The sequence below is a fragment of the Galeopterus variegatus genome, unplaced genomic scaffold (genome assembly GCF_000696425.1).
Source record: "Galeopterus variegatus unplaced genomic scaffold, G_variegatus-3.0.2 Scaffold2007, whole genome shotgun sequence".
Taxonomy (NCBI): Eukaryota; Metazoa; Chordata; class Mammalia; order Dermoptera; family Cynocephalidae; genus Galeopterus; species Galeopterus variegatus.
In genome coordinates, this window is record NW_007728118.1 from 57520 (window position 1) to 82217 (window position 24698).

At 35.5% G+C, this 24698-nt stretch overlaps 1 protein-coding gene across 1 annotated transcript in view; it reads left to right on the top strand.

The window, feature by feature from the left end:
- DMXL1 (Dmx-like 1) overlaps positions 1–24698 on the top strand; it is a 151266-nt gene that overhangs the window by 28856 nt on the left and 97712 nt on the right. The window contains exons 6-14 of the mRNA XM_008580049.1: positions 3491–3623; positions 8452–8518; positions 10056–10234; positions 13210–13399; positions 14603–14771; positions 18444–18656; positions 21095–21348; positions 21458–22142; positions 22231–22352. Coding sequence (XP_008578271.1) covers positions 3491–3623; positions 8452–8518; positions 10056–10234; positions 13210–13399; positions 14603–14771; positions 18444–18656; positions 21095–21348; positions 21458–22142; positions 22231–22352 — 2012 coding nt within the window. The remainder of the gene's footprint in view (positions 1–3490; positions 3624–8451; positions 8519–10055; positions 10235–13209; positions 13400–14602; positions 14772–18443; positions 18657–21094; positions 21349–21457; positions 22143–22230; positions 22353–24698) is intronic.

A 24698-nucleotide genomic window follows, 5' to 3' on the forward strand; every position in this document is an offset into this window, starting at 1 on the left:
TTAAGCCATGAAGATGTAGAAAACCTCAAAAGACCAATAACAATAAAGGAGATTGAAGCTGTAATCAGAAAGCTCCCAACAAAGAAAAGCCCTGTACCAGATGGATTCACAGCAGAATTTTACCAAACATTTAAAGAGGACTTGACACCGATTCTTTACAAACTATTCCAAAAGATTGAAACAGACGCAAAACTCCCAAACTCATTCTATGAAGCAAACATCATCCTGATACCAAAACCAGGTAAAGATATAACCAAGAAAGAAAACTACAGGCCGATATCCTTGATGAATATAGATGCAAAAATCCTCAATAAAATATTAGCAAACAGAATACAACAACACATATGTAAAATTATTCACCACGATCAAGTGGGATTCATCCCAGTGATGCAAGGGTGGTTCAGCATATGCAAATCAATAAATGTGATACACCATATTAATAAAATCAAACTCGAGGACCATATAATCATCTCCATTGATGCTGAAAAAGCATTTGATCAAATTCAGCAATCATTCATGATGAAGACCCTCTATAAGTTAGGTATAGACGGAAAGTATCTCAACATAATTAAAGCCATATATGAGAACCAGACAAGGATGCCCACTCTCACCACTCCTATTCAACATAGTTTTGGAAGTATTAGCCAGAGCAATCAGAATTGAGAAGGAAATAAAGGGCATCCAGATTGGAAAGGATGAAGTCAAACTGTCCCTGTTTGCAGATGACATGATCCTATATATCGAACAGCCCAAATCATCTATTAAAAAACTCTTAGAGGTGATAAAAGAGTTCAGCACAGTAGCAGGATACAAAATCAACACACAAAAATCAGTAGCATTTCTATTCACCAATAGTGAAGAAGCAGAAAGAGAAATCAAGAAAGCCTGCCCATTTACAATAGCCACCAAAAAAATAAAATACTTAGGAATTGAACTAACTAAGGATGTGAAAAATCTCTTTAATGAGAACTATAAACCACTCCTGAGAGAAATTAGAGAGGATACAAGAAGATGGAAAGACATCCCATGCTCCTGGATTGGAAGAATCAATATAGTGAAAATGACTATACTACCCAAAGTAATATACAAATTTAATGCAATCCCCATCAAAATTCCTATGACATTTCTCTCAGAAATGGAAAGAACTCTCCAGACATTTGTATGGAATAACAAAAGACCTCGCATAGCCAAAGCAATGCTGAGCAAAAAAAATAAAGCTGGAGGCATAACACTACCTGACTTTAAACTATACTACAAAGCTATAATAACCAAAACAGCATGGTACTGGTATAAAAACAGACACATTGATCAATGGAACAGAATAGAGAATCCAGAAATCAACCCACACACTTCCGACCACCTGGTCTTTGACAAAGACACCAAGCCTATTCAGTGGGGTCGGGACTGCCTCTTCAGCAAATGGTCCTGGTAGAACTAGATATCCATATGCAGGAGAATGAAACTAGACCCATACCTCTCACCATGTACTAAAATCAACTCAAAATGTATCAAGGATTTAAATATACAAATTGTCTCCAAATCCACTGTTGCATCGTTCCTAAATCATAAGATTTTCTGTTTTAGACTTTTTTTTTTTTTCCTGCTTCATATGTATACCTCTGTTCTTTGTGGTCAAATAAATATACCATACGTTACCTTACCTACTTTTGTTCCATTCCATACCTGGAATTAATTATTTTGTATTCCATATTAAATTCTTAATCCTTCATGGGACTGTCTCATTAATACTTTCTGTGCTTTTTTTTTCCTGTCTGTTAAACTTTCCACATAGTTGTTCTACTATTTATTGAGCTTCTGCTAAGTATCTGTACTGTGCTAGAGACTTTTTACATATTATAGCTAATCCTTGCAACAGCTCTATAGAAACTTCTAATTTTATAGATAAAAAAAGTGAGGCTCAGAGGTTGCCAAGCTAGTTCAAATTCACATGGCTAATTAAGTAGTTTATGTGGGATTTAGACAGGATTTTCTGATCTCAAGTCTATGTTTTTGGCACAAACTTAACTTTCCTTTTGAAACAAGAAAGTGATCATTCCAGAAAGACGCAAATTCATATTCCATTGCCAATGTAAGCGCCTTACGTAGGGTCAGCTATTTTACCAAAATTGCTTGACCTCTTTTATATTCTTTGTGTGGATGCTACTACAACCTTTTATACTCAATTTCCATGCCATAAAGTTGGAATCTGTCCTTGAAACCCCTTGTTTTCTCCATGTCTTAGTTGGTGTCAGGCCTTGACAATACTACTTAGTGAAATAGATTTCAAATCCTTCTTTAATATTTTGTTCAGATACTCATGACTTTACCATCAGAATTATTATAGTTAATTAACCAGGTTTCCCTGGCTCTTATGTTTTCCCTATCTTGTCTATCTCTAGAGTTATTTTCTAAAAAGGATTTTTAACCTTCTTTTTGTGCTAGGGTCTTTGGAAGTATGATGAAAGTTATGGGTTATCTCTCTAGAAAAATGCACCTATTATGTATGTTATCTCAATGGAGGGAGGTTCATGGGTGTCTTCAAGTCCATCTGTTGACTGCTCCTCCCCAAGTTAAGACCACTTATTCTAAAATACAGATACGGTTATGTAACCATCCGCACCTTAAAAAACCTTTTACTCCCAACTACCTTGTAACAAAGTCTTGACTCCTTATGTACCTGAAAAAAGCTTCACGATCTCACCCGGGCAGTGTTTTCAACCTTTTCTACCCCCCACCCCCACCTTACTATGTACTTTATCCCTTAACCACACCAGATTAATAGGCATTCTTGAGAAAGTATATGAACTCACGTGCCTTCATGCCTTTGTTAATGTTAGGTCTTCTTTCTGAAATGCCTGTCTCCTCTATTGCTTATTCATCTGCTAAGAACTAGGTTGCATTTTATCACTTGCCCTTACACTTTAACTGTAGGTACATATAACTTCTTCCTGTGGGCTTCTGTAAAACTTTGTGCACATTTCTATCATGTTTATAATACTTTTACATTGGATCATAATATTTTCATGTCTTTCTCTCTAGTGGAATGCGACTTATCATTAAAAAGGACAGTGTTTTTTTGTTTTTGTTTTCTTTTGGCAGCTTTATAGTATGGGGATCTCAACCCTCAATGTTGGTGTTATAAACAGAACCCTCAAAGTTGGTGTTATAAACAGCGTGCTCTAACCAAATGAGCTAACCGGACAGCCCAAGGGCAGTGCTTTATTTGTCGTTGTATCCCTGGTGTCTAGCACAGTACCTAGAACAAAGAAATGCTCATTAAATGTTTGTTGAATGAGATATTAAATGCCTTCTTTCCCAAGCTGTTTCAATAAAGTTAAAGTACAGCCGCCTTCTCCCTCCCCCCAAATATCTTTTTGTTTGACTTTTTAAAAAAAGTTTTATTATCTTTATAGTATAATATGAAACTATTGAGTATGTAATTTAACTCACTATTAAATACCTAAAAAATGGTGAATAATTTTTTTTTCAGGTAGTCGTCTTTTAATTGGTTGTAGCTGTTTGCAACTCTGGACCAATACTAACTTGGAAAAGTCAACTGAAGATGAAAATCCAGAGAAAACAGATTTTAACTTTGGGGATTGGAGATGCATTTGGCATTGCAAGTAAGCAATTAATTATGGGATTAAATGATAAACTTGTTCTTTCTGAGTTTTATTATGTAGTTGGCCCTACATATCTACAGATGTGGAACCCACGGATACAGAGGTCCAACTGTGGGACTTGGGCATCAGCAGATTTTGGTAACTGAAAGTCCTGGAACCAATCCCCCACAGATACTGAGGGATGACTGTATTATAAATGCACATTAGTTTGTGTAAAACCACACTAATATAAAAAGTATTGATTTTTAGTCTGTGACATGCCTTGTACACAGAGAATTGAGCGTTTTCCATGTTCTACATATCCATTTTTTTTTAAGTGTCAAATAATTAGGAACAAAAAATGTGTAATATAAGGCCCATATGAAGATCATTTAGAAAATTAATAAGTTGTACAAAAGGAGACAGAGACACCTTTCATACTTTTGAATGAAAGGCTTCCTGTTGTGAAAAAGTCTATTTTCCTAGATTTATAATTTGAATATAATCCTTGTCAAAATCTCATTGGAATTTCTGTTTTTGAGCATAGTTCTAAACTTCACTTGAAAGGACAAATATGGGAAAATCTGGGAAATTCTGAAAGAGGGGAATGAAGATATACAGTATAGTAAAATGAATTCTAAAGCTACAGTTGATCAAACATTTTGTTGTTGCTATAGGAACAGGCATATTAGAGTACAGAATTAGACTCAACTATGCATGGTGCCTGGCTGGTTAGCTCAGTTGGTAGAGCACGGTGCTGATGACACCATGGTCTAGGGTTTGGATCCCCATATACTGGCCAGCCAGCAAAAAAAAAAAAAAAAAAAAAAAAAAAAAAAAAATGCATGGAGATTGAATATATATGGTAGCATTTTGCAGTGGGGCAAACTAGCTAGCTCTGTGGAGGGGAAGATGAACTTAGAGTCTGTTTTATACCTGGCAACAAATGTCAGATGGAGGAAAAAACTGATTACATGTTGATGTGATAGTATTTCTTATATATTAGGTTAAATATAGTTAATTTTACCTGTTTATTTCTACTTTTTAAAAAACGTGGCTAGTAGGGAATTTAAAATTACATATTTGGGTCTCATTTGTCGTTTATGTTATATTGCTATTGAACAGAATGTGCTGCCTATTTTTGTTTTTCAGAGTTGGCTGGTATGGAGATCCAAACCCTTGACTTAGGTGTTGTAAGGCCAGGCTCTAACCAACTGAGCTAACTGGACAGCCGAAAGGGCTGCTTTAGAGTTACGGAATGACTTTCCAAGTATGATATCAAAAGGAAAGGAAAAATTAATAGCATTGATTATATTGGTTAAACATTTCTGTAAAGCAAAAAGACCACAAGGAAAGAAAAGCTTGAGGGGAAGTATGTGCAATTTTGGGTTAATGCCTTTTTTAAAAAGAGATCTTAAAAATTAATTGGAAATTAACCCAATAGTAAACAACAGTGAGCAATGAAGAGAGAATTTTTAAAAGGTGTATATCATACTTATGAATAAGTACTTATGAATTATATAATATTCGTAAGTACTATATATACCTTTTAAAAATTTTCTTAAGAGTTGATTACCCTCACTTGAAATCAAGAAATGTGGAATTTCCAGAAAGAAGATGTATTCGTTTGTTTGGTTTTTTTTTTTTTTTTTTGGTGGCTGGCTGGTATAGGGATCTGAACCCTTGACCTTGGTGTTTTCAGCACCATACTTCCCAACCAGCTAGCCCTGTTTCTGTTGCTTATAACAGAATACCCGAAACTGGGTAATTTATAAAGAAATGAAATTTATTTATTATAGTTTTGGAGGCTGGGAAGTCCAAGATCCAGCGAATACATCTGGGGAGGACCATCTTTTTGATGGTGACTCTCTACAGAGATGCAGGGTATCACATGATGAGAATGGGCTAAGCAAGAGTGAGTTAACCTTATCACTTGCTCTCCTGATAATGCCATCAGAACTGTGCTGATTTCTCCATGAATGGATCACTTTATTAAATGAGAGCTATTCTCACAGTCTAATCACCTCTTAAATGCCCCACCTTTTATATACCATTATTCGATTTCTTACCCTCTTAGTGCTGTTACAGTGGGGATCAAGCTTTAATAAGTTTTGGGGGGACATTCAATCTACAGCAGAAGAGAATGAATAATATCTATTAATAGTAAGAGTTTGGATAAACAGGTACTCTTGGACCTTTGTTAATAAGGGACTGCAACTGACATTATCTTTCTAGAGAGCAATTTTGAAGTATGAATCAACAGGCTTAATTTTTTTTAAACCCTTTAGATAGCAATTCCAGGTTTCATTTATTTATTCAACAAATATTTGTTGACTGACTGTGTTCCTGTCAGCTATAAAAGTGCTTAGAATATTGCAATGAACAGATAGGGGGAAATAGACAGTAAATCAGCATAACAGGATGTTAAATGGAATTCTTCTAGACTCAGTTTTGTATGAAACTGTAATAAGATACATATGAGGTATCAAAGTAAGAGTAAGGCAGACATCCTGTATATATAGAATTTACAGAGGAGATTTCAAAGGAGCTGGTTCCATATATTTTGCACCCCTCAGCTATGTTGTGGGTATAAAAAGGGGTTAATATGTGGAGAAGAAACAGAACTATGCATAAATAATTCTTTAGAACTGTGGTTTTGCTTTGGAGTCTTCCATCTTAGGGTGAGGAGGGAGGAACAGCAAATTGTTATATTGCCTTTACTACAGGTTTATTGAGGTGCTTCCATGGTATGAACTGAAAAATTGAAATGTGTTTTGTGAGAGGGGAGGAAACTGCTAAATTAAGTTCAGAGTATGTAGTAGTAACTTGGAATAGACATACTAATTATTTATTTGAGATTTTGTTATTTAAGCAAGCAGAAAAGCCATGGGACTAGAAACTGCAAATTTCTATTTAGGACCAGCTGAAGATAACACTCCCTGCAAGACGTATAAAAGTTATTTTGGCCACATTCTACTTGTGGTGCATTAAGACACCAGTTACACATGTTACATGAAGATAAGTACTGTAGAGAAAAAGTAAGTAGGATAAGGAGAAGAAAAATAGAGGTGACATTTGATCGATTACCTTGAAAGAAATGAGGGAGTAGACCTTGGTTGTATGCCTTTGGGAGAAAACATTGTAGGCAGAGGGAGTGTCAAGTGCGAAGACTCTAAGTATGTGCTTAACTTTTGTGAATGGAAAGAAGTGAACAAGGTGAAGAGTGATGAAGATATGATCAGTGTCAGGAGACAGTTTATAGGTCATTGTGAGGCCTTTACCTTTTATTGTGAATGGTTTGGGAAGCTGTTGGGGGTTTTGAGTAAAGGGAGTACTGAGATACAGTTTCCTTTTAGAAGGACTTCTTTTTCTAGCTACTGATTTAAGAAAAGACTATGGCAGGGAACAAGGTCACAATAATAGAGACCAGACACTTTTAATAATTTGTCTTAAGGAAATGCTTGGGATTAACTAGATGCATAAAAATGTGTGGGCAGGAATGTTTGTTGCACTACATTTTGTTGTTGTTGCAGCAAGAATTAAGAAGCAGCAGTGAACTATTAAATAAATAATTTTAAATTATTGTATATATATTCAGTGGAATACCATAAGGCAAAAAAAAATGATGTAGATCTGTACACCTGTACACATATACACATATACACATCTTTTGCATCTATATGCAAAAATGTTCATGACATGTTTTTAAATGAGTAAATGAGATTACAAAGCAAACTGTAAATATGACCTCAGTTTCTAACCCTTCTTCTCCCATACCCTCCTGTAGAAAGTAGATAGAGAAGGAGAGCAGAGAAAAAGATCTGGAAGTCTATGTATTGATATGTTATGGGTGGTTTTGCCTGGAAAAGGATGTGGTGGTATTGGTAAAACTATAGGTGATTTCATTTTCTTCTTTTCATCTATCTGTGTCCATTTTTTCATTACGTATTTATTACACTTAAAATGAAAAAGTTGTATTGAAATGAAATGTTACAGAATTCCTTTTTGGCCTGGCTTGCAAATAAGTTTAGTATTGGTCTATGTAAATATGAATCTGGGCAAAGAAAAGGAAAGCAATGATAGTGATGGGTGTCCTGAGATCAGTGGATATAGGCAGCCAGAAGATAAATGAACGAAAGTTTCTTTGAGAAGAAAAGGCAAGTATGTACCAAGTGTGTAGATGAAGATGGCAGTCTGAATCCATGACTGCTGCAAGTCTATTACTATTAGACCACACATAATCTTTAATTAGCTAAATGCTACGCTAAGGCAAAATTCATTTCAAAATATTGGTTTATTGTTCATGACAATGTATGTTGGAACATAGGGATCCATGGCTCTGCAAATTAGATTTCCAGATTAAAAAATGAAAACATTCTCTTTCACATTCTAAGGGAACAAGTACTATTACTGTTTTGTTCTAGACTGTAAAGATTTTGACAGGTCATTTTTTGCATGATTTGTATGCATAGATATTTTTATATTTAAAATTTATCTTAAGCATCAAGGTTAAGGGTTCAGATCACTGTTCTGGCCAGCCACCAAAAATAAAATTTATCATAGTAATTTGTTCATTTTTGAAGTGCACTTAAAAGTAAGTGTGAAACTATGTTAATCACAAAATTTTCTATTATTTGAAGCAATTGCTGAAGTGTAATTTTGAGAATATTGCATTTTTTCATATTTTTTCCTTGCAAACTATTCCTTATCTGTTTAATTTACAGAACTGCTTCCCAAGTTCATTTAATGAAATTTTCACCAGATGGAGAATTTGAAGTGTAATTTTGAGAATATTGCATTTTTTCATATTTTTTCCTTGCAAACTATTCCTTATGTGTTTAATTTACAGAACTGCTTCCCAAGTTCATTTAATGAAATTTTCACCAGATGGAGAATTTTTTGCCACTGCTGGGAAGGTAAGTTGTGAAAATGCTATTGCCAAATTGTATGTTTATAGTTTACTTCGAAACTTTAAAAACATTAATCAGCTTTATTCTTTTATTTATTAACTTGGAGGTATTATTTTCTATTAATAATATTTAATATTAAAAATAAGCTAAATATTATGGCATTAAAAGGCAGTATGGTGTCATTAAAACAGCATAGACTTGGGCCGGCCTGTGGCTCACTCGGGAGAGTGTGGTGCTGATAACACCAAGGCCACGGGTTCGGATCCCATATAGCGATGGCCATTTCGCTCACTGGGTGAGCATGGTGCTGACAACACCAAGTCAAGGGTTAAGATCCCCTTACCGGTCAAAAAAAAAAAACAGCATAGACTTGGTGGCAGCTTTATCATTTTGAGCAGGTTAGTTAATTTCTTTGAGCCTTTCTTTTCTCATGTATAAAATGGGGATAATACCACCCTCCTCATAAGTCATTAATCATAGAATTAATTTAGACTATATATATATAGAGAGAGAGCTACTAGCACAGTTTCTTGCATGTAGTATACAATCAATAAAATATAGCTTCTACTTACATTACCTTTTAGCTCACATGTGAATTAGGCTGTATTTAAAATATAAGACATCGAAGGTCCAGCATTGTTTGATCCCTGTTACCAGCCAGCCACCAAAAAAAAAAAAAAAGAATAAATAAGTAAAATATAAGACTTTATAGGCTTTCTAGAAAGACATTTATAACTATTTCTTTACTGTGCATATTTTATTACATGTTGATTTCAGAACAATGTATTTCCTTGACATTATTTTATTTTTAATTATTGGTTCACAGAGCAGTTCATGAACCACTAATAGTCTGAAATTATTGTTTTCATGGCTCAAAGCCTTCTACAAGCTGAGAATGTGAGATGCTCTAAAACCTCAGTGAGGTGTTTTTTTTTTTTTTAGTAGGGAGGTGCAACTGTTTATTCTGATTGACTTTACAGGTGGGAATTCAATTATAGCTTAAAAAGCAGCATGTAGTCTCCCTTGCTTTTTCCCTTGTATCCCAAATTAGGAGGTACAAATCTGTATGTAGAATATCTCATATTGTATTAGTTATCAACTGGTTATTATCATCATCAACATTTTCTTTGAAAAGTCATATGATAATTCATGGAAATTGTCCTTTTTTTCAATAATCAGCAGTCTTTCTAAGTCTGCTCTTGCTATTGCTTTCTTATTTGATATTTGGCTTAAGGGAAAAGAAGCCCTTAAACTCGTCTTTCACTCTTTCCTGAATAACTCCATTTCCCATGGTATATGATAATTAGCAAGCATTTTCCTTGAATACAGACTATATACATTCTCACAGAAATTCTCAAAGCATAATTAAGGAATGCTAATAGATAATTATCGGAATCAGAGATTTTCTTCTGGGTTCCTCTGTGCCCAACCCCTCCTCCCATCCCCAAGTTTCTGCCATTGGGAAGAAAAATCTTATTCTTGCTATTTGACTTAATGTTTAATTTAATTCTGATCTGGATGTTTTTCTGTTTTTTTCCCTTAGGATGACTGTCTTATAAAGGTATGGTATAATGTAGAAAACTGGCGGACAGCTGTTACCTCTCCAGATAGAAGTTCAGAAAAACAATCCCAAGGAGAAATTGACTTTTCTTTTGTATATCTGGCCCATCCTCGAGCTGTAAATGGATTTTCCTGGCGTAAAACGAGCAAATATATGCCTAGGTCAGTGGATTGGTCATTTTTTTCCATACGTTAAGATAGCTTCATCATTGTGACTGATTGCTTTTCTCACTTTAAAGTCTGTAGGTGTAGGACTTCTAAGCCTTTGAAGATTAGAGTAATATTAAATAGTCCCTAGCCTGCATACTTCTGGCTATGGGTCACCGGGCAATCCAGGTGCTTTGTTTTTTCATGTAAAGTTAAGGTGCTCTCTCAAGTGGCTGATACTCCATGTAAAGGTACTGCTGGATTGAAAGAGGAGAATGTGGAAATTTTTGTAATGAGAGTATACTTCTTTACTAATTAAAAATTGGTGAATGTAGGACAGATTGGGAGGTTTGGTGTCATCTTCCAAGAACCTCCAAAAGTTGATTTCAGATAACTAGTTTCACAACCTACTTTGCCTGTTGTTACATCAAGATAGGACAACTATTGGGAACACTTACCCATCATATAGTTGCTTTCTATAAGGCTGACCCTGTTCTTTTTTTTTTTTTTTTTTTTCCCTTTTTTTTTTGTGGGGGTTTGCTTTATGTCAATATGATATGCCATTGAAGGGAAGAAAAGATACCCCAATTAAAAAAAAAATGAGGTATTACCAGAGAAATGCCTCAAACCAATCAGGGTATTTCCTCCATACCCTTCTTATATTACTGACCACTTGTTTACATTGACTATCTGTAAGGTATCCTGAGAAAAGTCACCTGGGACTACCTGCATTTCAGGGTCATAGCCCTCTACATGCCTCTGAGTTGTGATCTTTCTCACTTGCTTTGTAGCTCCTGCCTAGGTTGTTATGACTTTTCTGATTTCTGTCTATTTAGCCCTTTAGTCTCTACCTTCTGCTGTTCTTTCATAAGCGTTTTCATTCTACCAGTTACTAATTGGCAGTGTGAACTTTGAGCTTTCCATATTGCTTTTTGATGTGCAGTTGACCCTTGAACAGCATGGGTTTGAACTGCACGGGTTTGCTTATATGTGGATTTTTTTTCAATAAATATACAGTTGACCCTTGAGCAACACAGAAGTTAGGGGTGCTGACACCCTCACCTCCTCACGGTGGAGAATTCACATGTAACTTTCAACACTCCCCAAACTTATCTACAATAGCGTACTGTTGACCAGAAGCCTTACTGATAATATGGTCGATTAACACATATTTTTGTGTGTATGTATTATATATTATATTCTTATAATAATGAAAGCTAGAGAAAAGAAAATGTTATTAAGACATGGTTCATCTGCAAGTTTTTTCAAGTTGTTGCAAATCTCCAAAATATTTTCGAATATATTTATTGAAAAAATCCACATATAAAATATATGTTAGTCAACTGTTTATGTTGTCAGTAAGGCTTCTGGGCAACATCAGGCTATTAGTAGTTAAGTTTTGGGTGAGTCTGAAGTTATATGCAGATTTTCCCCTGCAGGAGGGGGGTGTTGGTGACCCTAACCTACTTTATTCAAGGGTCAACTCTATTTTCTTCTTTTTCTGTTTGCTTACTTTTAATCTCATTGCCACAGTCCGTGTATATGTGAATATATTAGAAACTGAGAGAGGAAAGAAGGCTAGGAGAAGGATAGAGAAAAGAAAGAGAGAAAAAATGGAGGGGGAAGAATGGGCATGAGGATGGGAGAAGGAGAGAGAAGCAATGGACTTGGAAAGGGAAAAAAAAGAGGGTATTAGGAAGGGAGTAATGAGAGACAGAAGGAAGAGACAGGCAGAAAGGTTGGCCTGAAGAGGCTGAGAGCAGGGAATGGGTAGAAAGGGAGGGGAAGGTGGGGGAATAGACAGAGAAAGAGGGGAGAGGGGGTCCAAGGGAGAGAAAATGAAGGAGGGAACTTGAAAGAGAGCACAACCGAGATGAAACATGCTGTTCTCCCTTCTCTTCTGCTACTTGCTCTTTTTTTCTTTTTTTTTTTTTTTTTGGTTCCTGACAGGAATGGAGATCAGAATACTTGCTCTTTTTTAATCAGATAGATATGTTTAATGAGGTAGCTACTGCAGAATATTCTGATTTCTTTTTTCTTTAACTCATTGAGTTACCCGATAGAGCCTTCTACTGATTGTTCATTTTTAATCAGATAGGTATATTGGAACAAATGCCTTTTGTTGATATTATGAGTTTTTCTTCTTTCTTTCTTTTTTTTTTTTTTTTTTCTTTTTTCTTTTTTCCGTGTCCGGCAACGGATCGCAACCCTCAGTGTTGCCCCCGTACCGGACCGGGGACCGGCAACGGGATCGCAAGCCTCGGTGTCGCTCCCGCGCCTCGCTCAGCCAGTGAGCGGGAGCCGGTCTGTATGTGGGATCCGAACCCTCGGACGGGAGCGCCGCCGCGCTTCCCAAGCGGCGCACTATCCAGTGCGCCACCGGGCCGGCCCAAGTTTTTCTTCTTTCTAAACTTGCTGAGTTAACTGGTAGAAGATAGTCTTTGGTAAGGTTTTAGCATTTGAGCTCTTGATGCTTGTGGAGTTTACTAATATATATGTAATTGATTTTTGCTTTTATTTTGAGGAGGTAACAAGAAGAAAAATAACTGAAAGTCAAGGATAACTAAGAGGGAGAGGTGGTTAGGGCTTATTTTATCATAAAATTTTTATTCTTGCATTTTATTGCTTTGGGCATATGTTAGGCAAAGAAAGAATAAGTATATTAAATAGTTACTGCAGTTTGTTAGTGACCAGTGTACAGATGCCTTACGGGAAGAAAAAGGAACCATTTAAAATTATTTAAATAATAACCATCCACTGAATAAATCAGGAAATTTTATTAGAAGATGTAGGGTTTTTTTCTTGCTTAAATACTAGGCAGAAAAAGAAAGCAGTTGCAAGCATTTGCTGTGTTGAAATTTCTATATATTAACATTTTCTTCATTGGTACCTTAGTTGTGTGCTTTTAAATAGTTATAGAAACATTGTAGAATGTATGTGATACTATGTGAAATTTGTATTTTTGCCTCTAAAATCTTTTTATTCCTTAGGGCTTCTGTTTGTAATGTACTGTTGACTTGCTGCAAAGATAATGTATGTCGTCTTTGGGTAGAGACATTTTTACCAAATGACAGTTTGCTATATGGAGGTGACCTCAACCCTTGGACTGAACCAATTAATTTAACAACTAACTTCAAGAGAAATGCTTCCAGTAAAGAAAAATTTCAAAATGCTTTGGAAGTGAGTGTTTTTGTTAGATGTTATTTCCTACAAGTTTAAAAACCTTTTGTATATTGCCTTTTTTTGTAGCAAAATAATGTTATGAAAAATCTATATCTTAGGAAAGCAATTCTCAGAAACTTTTCAGTTTTATCTGGTTCAGAAAATATACTTAAGGATTTGTGTAGAGCACAAAACTACTGTATAATTATGAAATTAATCTTAGGTTAACTGATGATAACAAAAGTATGATTACACTTAACCGAAGTAATATAAATTAAAATCTGATATTGCAAAGATCTGACTAAAAATAATTTGTTTCTTCTTTTTTAGAGTTTGGGTTAGAGTAGTTTATCATATTTTGCTCTGCCATTTGTTATCTATAGAATCCCCCCCAGAACTTGGAATTTTTATTTTACTAATCAGTGTTGAAAGTAAAAGTTAATTTCTGATATTTGTACTAAAGATAGAATAGTAATACGTATTCTTATTATTTTCTCAACATTGAAAACAGGAAATGATTTAAAAATGATTTATCTTGTGAATACTTTGCATGATTATGGGGCAACAATTTTTCAAAATTGGATAGTAGTCTAATGGCTCAGATATAATTAAATATATATTGTATGGCTATTCAACAACAGGTAGAATGGTTATGTATAATAATAGCTGTAAGAAGTTCTTGACTATGAATCTGAAGACTTGTTCTACTTTTAGCTCTGCCTCTTATTAGCTAGGTGATCTTGGATTCTATATGAACTATTTTGTCATATGAAAGAGGAGAATATCAATATTTGCACTTGTCTGCCTCATGGGATCAAATAAGATGATCTCTGTGAAAATGCTTTGTAAATTATGAAATACCCTAATGTACGATGGTAATATTATTCAGTGCTTGGTGGTCACAGAGGGTAAGCTATGGACAGAGAGAGGGACGCATCATTGGAAAAAAATTTTTTTTTAACTTTTAAGCTTAAGAAATTAATTTTAAGAAAATAAAGCAAGTAAACGTTGCATAGTATTGTATGAAGGTTAAGAGAAGAGCCATGCACTTTCAGTTCTAACCTTATTCTTCAAATATACAAAAATATTGAAAGGTATTTTTATTACATAGAAAATTATCTAAAATTTCGTATATGTACTTTGAACAATCATTATGTAACCTACACATATGTGACTTATAACAGTAGAGGTATCAGTTTTACTTTGTTTTTATTCACACAGGTAAATCTGAGACATTTTCGTCGAGGTCGGAGGAGATCACTTGCACTTGTGGCACATACTGGATATCTGCCTCATCAGCAGGATCCTCATCTTGTCCACAGGAACACTCCACTGCATGCCAATGCACTTTGCCACTTTCATATTGCAGCCAGCATCAACCCAGCCACAGGTAATAAAGCATTGTCTAGGACATGTTTTTGAAATTGAGTAGATTGTTTTTATAACAAATAAGTTATACTTTTAGTTTTTTAATAAGTAAAATATTGGAGGTGACTTTCTTAGCCAACTTTTCATTGTAACCAACTCAATGTTTCTGTTTGTTTGCTTTTTTAGGCCATGTTTTGGTTTGTGATTTAAGATCTTAGTAAGTTATTGAAATTCATTATTAGTTTATTTGAAAGTTGAGATTTGTGCTATTACTTAATAGAGGTTAATGCCACAGAAGTAGTATTTTATACTTATTGTATAGTTGTTAAAACCATTCTGTTTGGTACTTGATCTTTGGAGCCATTCCAGAAAGACAGAAATATGTAAAAGTTATGACCAGAAGAATTAAGAAACTTACCTCTGTAGTCAAATATGTACTATCAGACAGACTGAAAGGTCTAGAATATATGGTTCTACGTATGAATTTGAATATTTAAGTGCATATCATTTTAGTAAAATATTTTCTGTGAGTATAAAAACCAGTGATCACAATTGGGGCACTTAAAGTGGAACCTTGGAATATTACTTGAAAAAAAAGTTAAAGGCAATATTTGCACATGATAAAAGCAATTTGTATAGAAAGTGAAAAGTAAAAGCCTCCTGTCACCTCTACCCTATCTTAATCTCTTTCCCTAAAAGATAATCACTATTGATGTATTTTTATATATGGTGGAATATTCTTAAGAATAAATTAAGCATAATCTATTTCCATGTAGCATGCTGGATTTACAGTGTTGCATTCTTCAAGGAACCATAGTCATAAGTATAGTCCATTATTTGGATAGAATTTTATCAAAGCAAGAAGTGCTCTGATAAAATAAGGTGTAGAGATACTCGTGGTAGGAATAAAAGTATTTGCTGATCTTCTTAGTTCTTCTGTTTGGTTGACAACAGTACTAGTTATGAAAGAATCCATGAGCCAAGAAATGTAAATGGTGAAACATTGAATTATCTTATTAAAAAATTAAATATGCTTTCGAAAAACCATCACCTTTATCAAAAACATAACATGTATGTCATACTGACAGTGATTATAACATCCAGAGTCACCTCTAAGATGAGTGGAATAATTTTGAAGGTCTCTTCTGAGTAAAGGACAATATTATGAGAACAAAGAAAGCTTGCATTCTCTCATTAATGGAAAAGGCTGAGGGATTGCTGAAAAAGGAGCCCTAAGTTTCAGTGTGGCATCTCCTTGACTAGAAACAATAAGGAAAATTCTAGTACCTTTCTTTAGATAGTGGATCCCTAAGCAAAATGTAAAGTAAATCAAAACAAAATAATATTATTGACAGCTAGATTGGACTCTATGGAAAGTTCCTTTCCCTAAATTGAATCTGTTGGAGTAACCTTTCTTACTGAAAGCACAATTCTCAGATTTGGCTTCACTTACTTGCCCATCAATAAAAATAGCCATAGGAGAGGAGCATATAAGAGCATGTTTTTGTTTGTTCTAGTTCTTATACCCTTTCCATGAAGATTTATCATAAAAATGACTTTAATCAAATTCTTTGAGTGAGGTCAGGACACAGAAGAGATATGAGTTTTCTTCTAGGACGTGTCTGCTAAAAGCCATCATTACGCCTCCTTCTTATGTAGTTAACAGAAGGTACTGCAGATATCTTTTGTGGTGATTTTAAGTTGAATATCAGAAAATCTTACCTATGGCTCCTTGGGGGCACTCTTTCAATCCCTGGCACTACTGTGTATTCACCTAGGAACAATGGGATTGACAGTTCAGCCTCTTAAGACTTTTATTGAGTGCCTAGTCTGTACCAGTGTAGGAACTAGAGATAGTGCAGGGACTGGAGATGCAGTGGCGATCAAAACAAATGTGGTCCTTGATCTCATGAAACATATAATCAGACAGGGTATAGATAGATATTAATCAAATAACACTAGTATATAGTTATAAACAGAAGCTATTGGATTGGATGTATGTGTAAAGGAAAGGAGAAAGGTTCTTTTATCCTTTACCATTCATGTTCTATAATATCCTTTCTATTGGTGTCTAACAGTTGTTTGAACAGATTATTAACTCAAATTACTTATCTTTCCTTTAAAACATGGATTTATTTTGGAGAAAATTGTTTACGTTCCCTGAATTCATTTCAGGCTTTGTAGTTCAGCAAATACCAGCATGATCTAGATTTGATTTAATATGATAGACTTGGGCCAGCCCGGTGGCGCACTGCTACAGTGCGCCGCTTGGGAGCGCGGCGGCACTCCCACCGAGGGTTCGGATCCCACATACAGACCGGTTCCCGCTCACTGGCTGAGCGAGGTGCGGGCGCAACACCAAGGGTTGCGATCCCGTTGCCGGTCCCGGTCCGGTATAGACTTGGGCCAGCCCGGTGGCGCACTGCTACAGTGCGCCGCTTGGGAGCGCGGCGGCACTCCCACCGAGGGTTCGGATCCCACATACAGACCGGTTCCCGCTCACTGGCTGAGCGAGGTGCGGGCGCAACACCAAGGGTTGCGATCCCGTTGCCGGTCCCGGTCCGGTACGGGCGCAACACTGAGGGTTGCGATCCGTTGCCGGACACGAAAAAAAAAGACAAAAAAAAAAAAAAATATATGATAGACTTAAGTTTTTCTTTACATCTATTAAATTAGGGATTATCGTTTATCACAGTAAACTGGATTTGTACTTCAGTATACTTAATTTAGCAATTATATCAAAAGTAATACCAAGGAACAATTATTTTTAGCTAAGGTGGTCTGTCTTGAATGCTTTTTGTGAGCATGTGACGGGAACCTCAGTTTTATTTCTTCTAATCAATTATGATGCTAGTAAATAAGCAGTATCATCTTAGAATTAGATGGTTAGGTTATTAAAGAAATTAATATGTCACTTATTAAGTAAAAAAACTTGTTTCTATTGAGATACATATATCACTTATTCCTTTGACATTATCATGCTGGCATTTTTCATTGTAGATCAGGTTAAAATATGCTTGTTACCAAAATTTGTGATAAGTTAAGAAGACATTCCTATTAATATGTCTATAAATTAAAGACATGTTTCTTCGTGAGAATTTTCTTAGGATTAAAGAAAACATGTATGTTAAGTAAATTATGCTGTATGGCCTAGAATATATAATTTTATCTCCTTTATAATAGGTATGTTAAATTTGCCTTTCAAATCTGTTATCAGTAATAATTGTGGCAAATATTATTATGTTGGAAGGCTTATTTGTAGGTTAAATCAAATGTGTTTCAAAGGTTTAAAGATAAATGTAATATCATTATAAATTTGTCCAAACCCATTGACTGCAAAACCAAGAATAAACCCTAAGGTGAAGTATGGTCTCTGGGTGATAGAGATGTGTAGATTCATCAGTTGTAACACATGTACCACTCTCATGGCAGGTGTTGTTAATGAGGGAGGCTATGCATGTGTGGGACATGGTACGGAGTATGGCTATCTCTGTACCTTTCTCTCAATTCTGCTATGAACTGAAACTGTTCTAAAAATAGTCTTTAAAAAAAACTTTAAATTAAAAAGGGAAGAGGTAAAGACTTTCTCGGACAAACAAAAGATAAATGTAATTGTCAATAAAAATATAAGGTGTGGATGTTTTGTGTGCTAGAATAATAAAAATCTTAACTTTGTGTTTTTTTTTTTAAATAGACATTCCACTTCTTCCATCTATTACATCTCTGAGTCTAAGTGAAAATGAAGAGAAGAGTGGTCCTTTTGTAGTACACTGGCTAAACAATAAAGAGCTGCATTTTACTTTGTCCATGGAAGTCTTTCTACAGCAACTTAGAAAAAGTTTTGAGCAACCATCTTCTGAGGCCAGTGTAGAAGACTCTAATCAGGCAGATGTAAAATCTGATGAAGGTAAAGCTATAAGAATGAAAAATTTAAAGTTTTGCTCAAAATAACAGGGCTGGCTGGTTAGCTCTGGGGGTTAGAATGCAGCATTGTAACACCAAGGTCAAGGGTTCAGTTTTTTATACTAGCCAGCTGCAAAACAAGGTTTTGTTCAAAGTAACAAACGCTTTTGTGTTAGGGTGAAAGTAGCTATTGTCAGACATAAACTCCAAAATTGCAGTGTCATAATACAATTATGGACTAGCTCATTTAATAATCCAGTGGCTTTCTTATACATGGTGCTGTAAGGACTCAAGGTTCTCCATTCTTGTGATTTTGTCAGCCCCTAGAACCTTGCTACTTAAAGGACTACCTGTGGACTAGCAGCATTGGCATTACCTGAGAGCTTGTTAGAAATGCATGATCTCAGGATCCACACAGACCTACTAAACCAGAATCTGCATTTTAATGAAATCTCTAGGTATTTATATGAACATTAAAGTATAAAGAAGCATTGTACCTTCAGCCTTAAACTCCTCTGCATTCTGCTTGCAGTGGTGTAGAGAGAGAAAGGGAGTGGAGAAGGTATAGTCAACTACCTTGACTCAGAACTGACACATGCCACTTCCACTCTCATTCCATTGGCAAGAATTAGTCACAGCGTCCCATGTAGTCCATGACTAGATAGCCATTATATACTAAGAACTGGGAAGTATGAAACTGTGGTGGGCAGCTAGCCATCTCTGATACAGTCTGTGATTCATAAGTTTGTTTTTAAAAAGTTTTGTTTTAATTATAAGATTGTACATGTTCATTAGGGAAAAAAAATCAAACAGTACAGACAGGTATAAAGTTTTCACATTGTTAACATCATGTTAAAGTTTTCACATTGTTCTTCCAGATTGATTCTTTCTATGCTCATACAAACATATGTATACAGACAATTTTTTTTTAAAAAAAGTTCTATGGGTTTTCAATTTTAAACAAAAATAATATTCTGGAACTTGTTTTAATTCAGTAATGGGCTGTTTTCAATCTCATTTTTAACAGCTGCTGATTATTCTATGTTAGAGAGAAAACTAACAATTCCTCTTTTGATAGACATTTAAATTGATTTAGATTGCTTTTCACTATACTAATAATGGTATAATTACACATCTCTTCATACTTGTGTGAATTTTTCTATAACAGATTCGTATATGTAGAATTAACAGAGTATACAAATTGTAAATATCAACAACTTCTGACAAATCACTCTCTAGAAATGTTTTACCAGTTTATACTTAGTCTGAGTGTATCCAAATATCCTTTTTTCCATATCCTTGGCAACACTGATCTTTTTGTTTGATTATTGTTTTTGCCAATTGATAGAGGAAAATTTCATCTTGTTTTAGTTTGCATTGTCTTGATGCAAGTTGAATGGAATGAGTATCTTTTATATTTTAGCCCATTTGTGGCTTGCCTTTTCATGCCCTTTGCCTAATTTTATGTTGAGTTATTTTTTGTTTTCTTGTTGACTTGTACACCTTCTATTTTTAATCTGGTACATAGTCAAACATATATTTTTTTTTTTTTTTTTTTAAAGATGACCGGTAAGGGGATCTTAACCCTTGACTTGGTGTTGTCAGCACCACGCTCAGCCAGTGAGCGAACCGGCCATCCCTATATGGGATCCGAACCCGGGGCCTTGGTGTTGTCAGCACCGCACTCTACCGAGTGAGCCATGGGCCGGCCCAGTCAAACATATTTTTAAGTGTCTCTTTTAAGAAAAGTTCTATATTCCTAACCGGGATTGGGGACAGGGTGTGGTCTGTGATATTTGAAAGAGGTGAGAATATACATATTTACCTGTATTAATAAGTTGATACATAAATTTATTTTTAATCACTAATGTATTGAAGGGAATCTGGAAATTGAGCACTGTAAATGTAGTCATTTGAAATGATTTTATTAAGATGTTATATCAGTTACAAGTGCATACACCTAGGGCATAACTAGTGTAGAATACTCAGGTTTGGATAAATTTGATATTGTAGAGAAAGTACAAATTACGTTCACATAATATATTTTAAAAATTTAGTCCCAGAATTATAGCCCCAATTCCAGCTCCCTCATTTTATCATGAGCAAAATTGAGGTCCAGAGAAATAGTGTGTCTTATTGAAGGTTAGCTGAGGGGTTAGTTGTAGGATGTCTGGGTTCAGAAATCAGCTTACCTATTTCACAGTTCAATATTAATCCTTCTACCAATAAACTATTGACTCAGTCCTATAGGCCTTCTGATTACCAAGTAAACTCCAGTAGCTTTATATTCCTGGAGCAATGTTATTTTTAAAAGGGAACTTATTTCTTATTAATATGAAAACTGTTATGTTTTTCATCTTAAATGCATTTCTAAAGGTCTTTCTTAATTTATACTAACAATCTGATTGTATTTACTTGGTTCATGAACTCTTTTGCTTATAGAAATGGATAATGGTGTTGATGATCTAAAAATAAATCATGAAAAGAAGGAATTTGGCGGTGATAAAACAGTACCAAACACGTGTTTTGCACCATTACCATCAGCTGCCATTGATCATCAGATTGAAGTACTTCTGTCTGAATGGAGTAAAAATGCAGACATGTTGTTCAGTATTCATCCCATGGATGGTTCTTTGCTGGTTTGGCATGTGGATTGGCTGGATGAGTACCAGCCTGGTATGTTTCGTCAAGTACAGGTACTATTGTTATGATCTCTGGAGAGCTGCTTGTTTATGGGTGGATACTATTTTGTAATAGCTCTTTATATAATTTCATATATTCTAATGCTTGCTTTCTTAATTCTAGGTGTCCTTTGTTTCCAGAATTCCTGTAGCTTTCCCCACAGGTGATGCAAACTCTCTCTGTACAAGCATAGTGATGTATGCCTGTACCAAGAATGTTGACTTGGCTATTCAGCAAGGGAAACAAAAACCTTCTGGCCTCACCCGTTCCACATCAATGCTTATCTCTTCTGGTCACAATAAATCTTCTAATAGTTTAAAATTAAGTATTTTTACTCCTAATGTTATGATGATTTCAAAGCATGCTGATGGTTCTCTGAATCAGTGGCTGGTCAGTTTTGCCGAGGAATCTGCATTTTCTACAGTTCTCAGTATTTCCCACAAATCCAGATATTGTGGTCATCGCTTTCATCTTAATGATTTAGCTTGCCACTCAGTATTGCCGTTATTGCTGACAACATCACACCATAATGCATTAAGGACACCAGATGTTGATAGCCAAAAGCAACCTTATGATGCTATAAATGTTGAAGAATGTTCTTTGACAGAACAAAATAAAAGCACTGTTGACATGGCATTTCAGGATCCCAATGCAGTTTATAGTGAACTTATTCTTTGGCGGGTTGATCCAGTCGGGCCATTGTCTTTTTCTGGAGGAGTTTCTGAGCTTGCCCGGATTAATTCTCTTCATGTTTCTGCCTTTTCCAATGTGGCATGGCTGCCCACTCTTATACCCAGTTATTGTCTAGGTAAGAATTCTGATTTTATTTCAGTAATTAAGATTTTTTTGACATTATCACTAGAGTTAAATTTAAAATGTCTGTAAATACTTTCTAGGTGCATACTGCAACTCTCCTAGTGCGTGCTTTGTAGCAAGTGATGGACAATATCTGAGATTATATGAAGCAGTTATCGATGCCAAGAAGCTTTTATGTGAGCTTTCCAACCCTGAAATTTCTGTAAGTAATGGCTTTTAAAATGGTTTAAGTAGATAATATATTTTTAGATACTTAATCTATATTTACTGGGCATGTTCTGGAATTGTGACATATACTTTATAATAAATGTGTATCTTTGTTGGTTTATTTTTTTCACAATTGTTTTGTACCCTTATACTGATTCTAATCTCTTTTAAAAAGAAACTTTTTTTTTTTTTTTGGCTGGCCAGTTGGCTCAGTTGGTTAGAGTATGATGTTATAACACCAAGGTCAAAGGGTTCTGATCCCCTTACTGGCCAGCCACCAAAAAAAAAAAAAAAAAAATTTTTTTTTTTTTTTTGGCGGGCCAGTTGGCCCAGTTGGTTAGAGTATGATGTTATAACACCAAGGTCAAAGGGTTCTGATCCCCTTACTGGCCAGCCACCAAAAAAAAAAAAAAAAAAATTTTTTTTTTTTTTTTGGCGGGCCAGTTGGCCCAGTTGGTTAGAGTATGATGTTATAACACCAAGGTCAAAGGGTTCTGATCCCCTTACTGGCCAGCCACCAAAAAAAAAAAAAAAGAAAAGAAACTATTTTTTTCATTCGTTGAAAAAGTAGAGCCTAGTCTCCTACAATGCCTGTTTATGTAACACTTTTTTGCTTATAGATGAATGGAGACTACTAGCAGTATAATGTGGAAGTTATGGTGGTTCAACTGCATTTTTTTCTAGTCAAGGAGAACAGGAATAACAGGAGTAGAATTTTAACCTTAAGCATGAAAGGAAAGAGCCCTCAGCTTGAATGCAATTCAGGCAGTAGTCCTTTAATACCATTGCAAGGCTTTTGCTTTATGACAGGCCACACTTCTTCCTATGCCCAGCTAATAGCAACCTACAAACTGCATTGTCTCAGCACCTCCAGTAAGCAAGCATTTCCACTTTTTTGGTTTGGATGTTTTTTAATGTCCCATAGGGTCATCTTCAGCTGTACTGAGCCTTCTGTTTAAGGGATTCAAGCCTTCTCCCCAGCTACCAGTTAATGCATTTGTTAATGCTCTGGTTAGAAAGTTGCATACATGTCCGTGTTCTTCTCCAATCCTGTTTTTTCCATAAGTTTATTTTTAATACGTGATTTTGTAGAACACAAAGGTTTTCCAAAACATATATATAGTGTTATAGTAGAAATGCACATATTTATTGAGGTTCTTCTATTTATCAGGCATTCTTTTAAGTGCTGGGAATTTAGATGTGAACAAAACAGACAATTTGTACCATAGAGCTTATATTCCAGTAAAGGGAGATGGGGAAAAAACAGGTAAAAATATATTAACAAATACTGTGGAGAGAAACAGTGTCACAAAAGAGATAGGAGGTGTCACGTAAGGTGCTGGTCAGGGAAAGCTTCACAGAAAAGGTACCATTTGAGTAAAGACCTGAAGGAGATGAAGGAGCTAGATATATGGATATTTAAAGGAAGGGTGATTCAGGAAGAAGGTCAGCCAATTCAAAGACCTGTAAGCCAGAGCATGTTTGGTATGTAAAGGAACAGTAAGGAGGCCATTGTGGCTGGAGCAGAGTATGTGAGGTGAAGAGTATTTAGGGATGAAGTCAGAAAGTTAGCCTGGTCACGTCATATAAAGCCTCATAGGCCATTGTGATAATTTTAGCTTTTACTCTGAATGACATGGAAACCATTGAAAAGAATGATAGTGTGTTATGATTTGACAGATTTCAAACAGGTTAGTTTGGTGCCTATATAAATTAAATATGGGAATCAGAAGTGAAATCAGAGAGACCAATATGGATGCTAATGCAGTAGTCCAGGAGAGGGGCAGGGTGGCTCAGAATGGTAGCAAGTGGTAACAATAGAGATGGTAAGACCTGGTCAGATTTTGTATGTATTTTGAACTTTGAATAGTCAGGATTGTGGATATGGGGTGTGTGTGAGAAAAAAGAGAATGGTTACTGAGATTCGTGCTGAACGTTAGGAAGAATAGAATTGTCCCAAGTTGAGATGATGAAAAATGTACGAGAAGTAGTTGGTTTTGAAGGGCAGAGGGATTCAAGAGCCTGGCTTTGGACGTGCTAATTTTCAGATGTCTGTTTGACATCCAAGAGAGCCAGTAGATTAGTCTCTGGAGTTCAGAGAGTTCTGGCCTAAAGACATAAAATAGATAGTTGTCAGCATATAAATTTAGAGTTGTGGAGGTAGATGAGATAGTTGAAGGAGGGAGTATAGTTAGAAAAGAGAAATGATAGAATGATAGAACACTGGAGCATTCCATTATTAAAAGTAGGGTGAGTGTGGTATGTAATGGAAGCTAAATGAAGAAAGTATTTCAAGGAGGAAGTGATCACTGGGACCAACTGCTGCCAATCAGGTATGGTG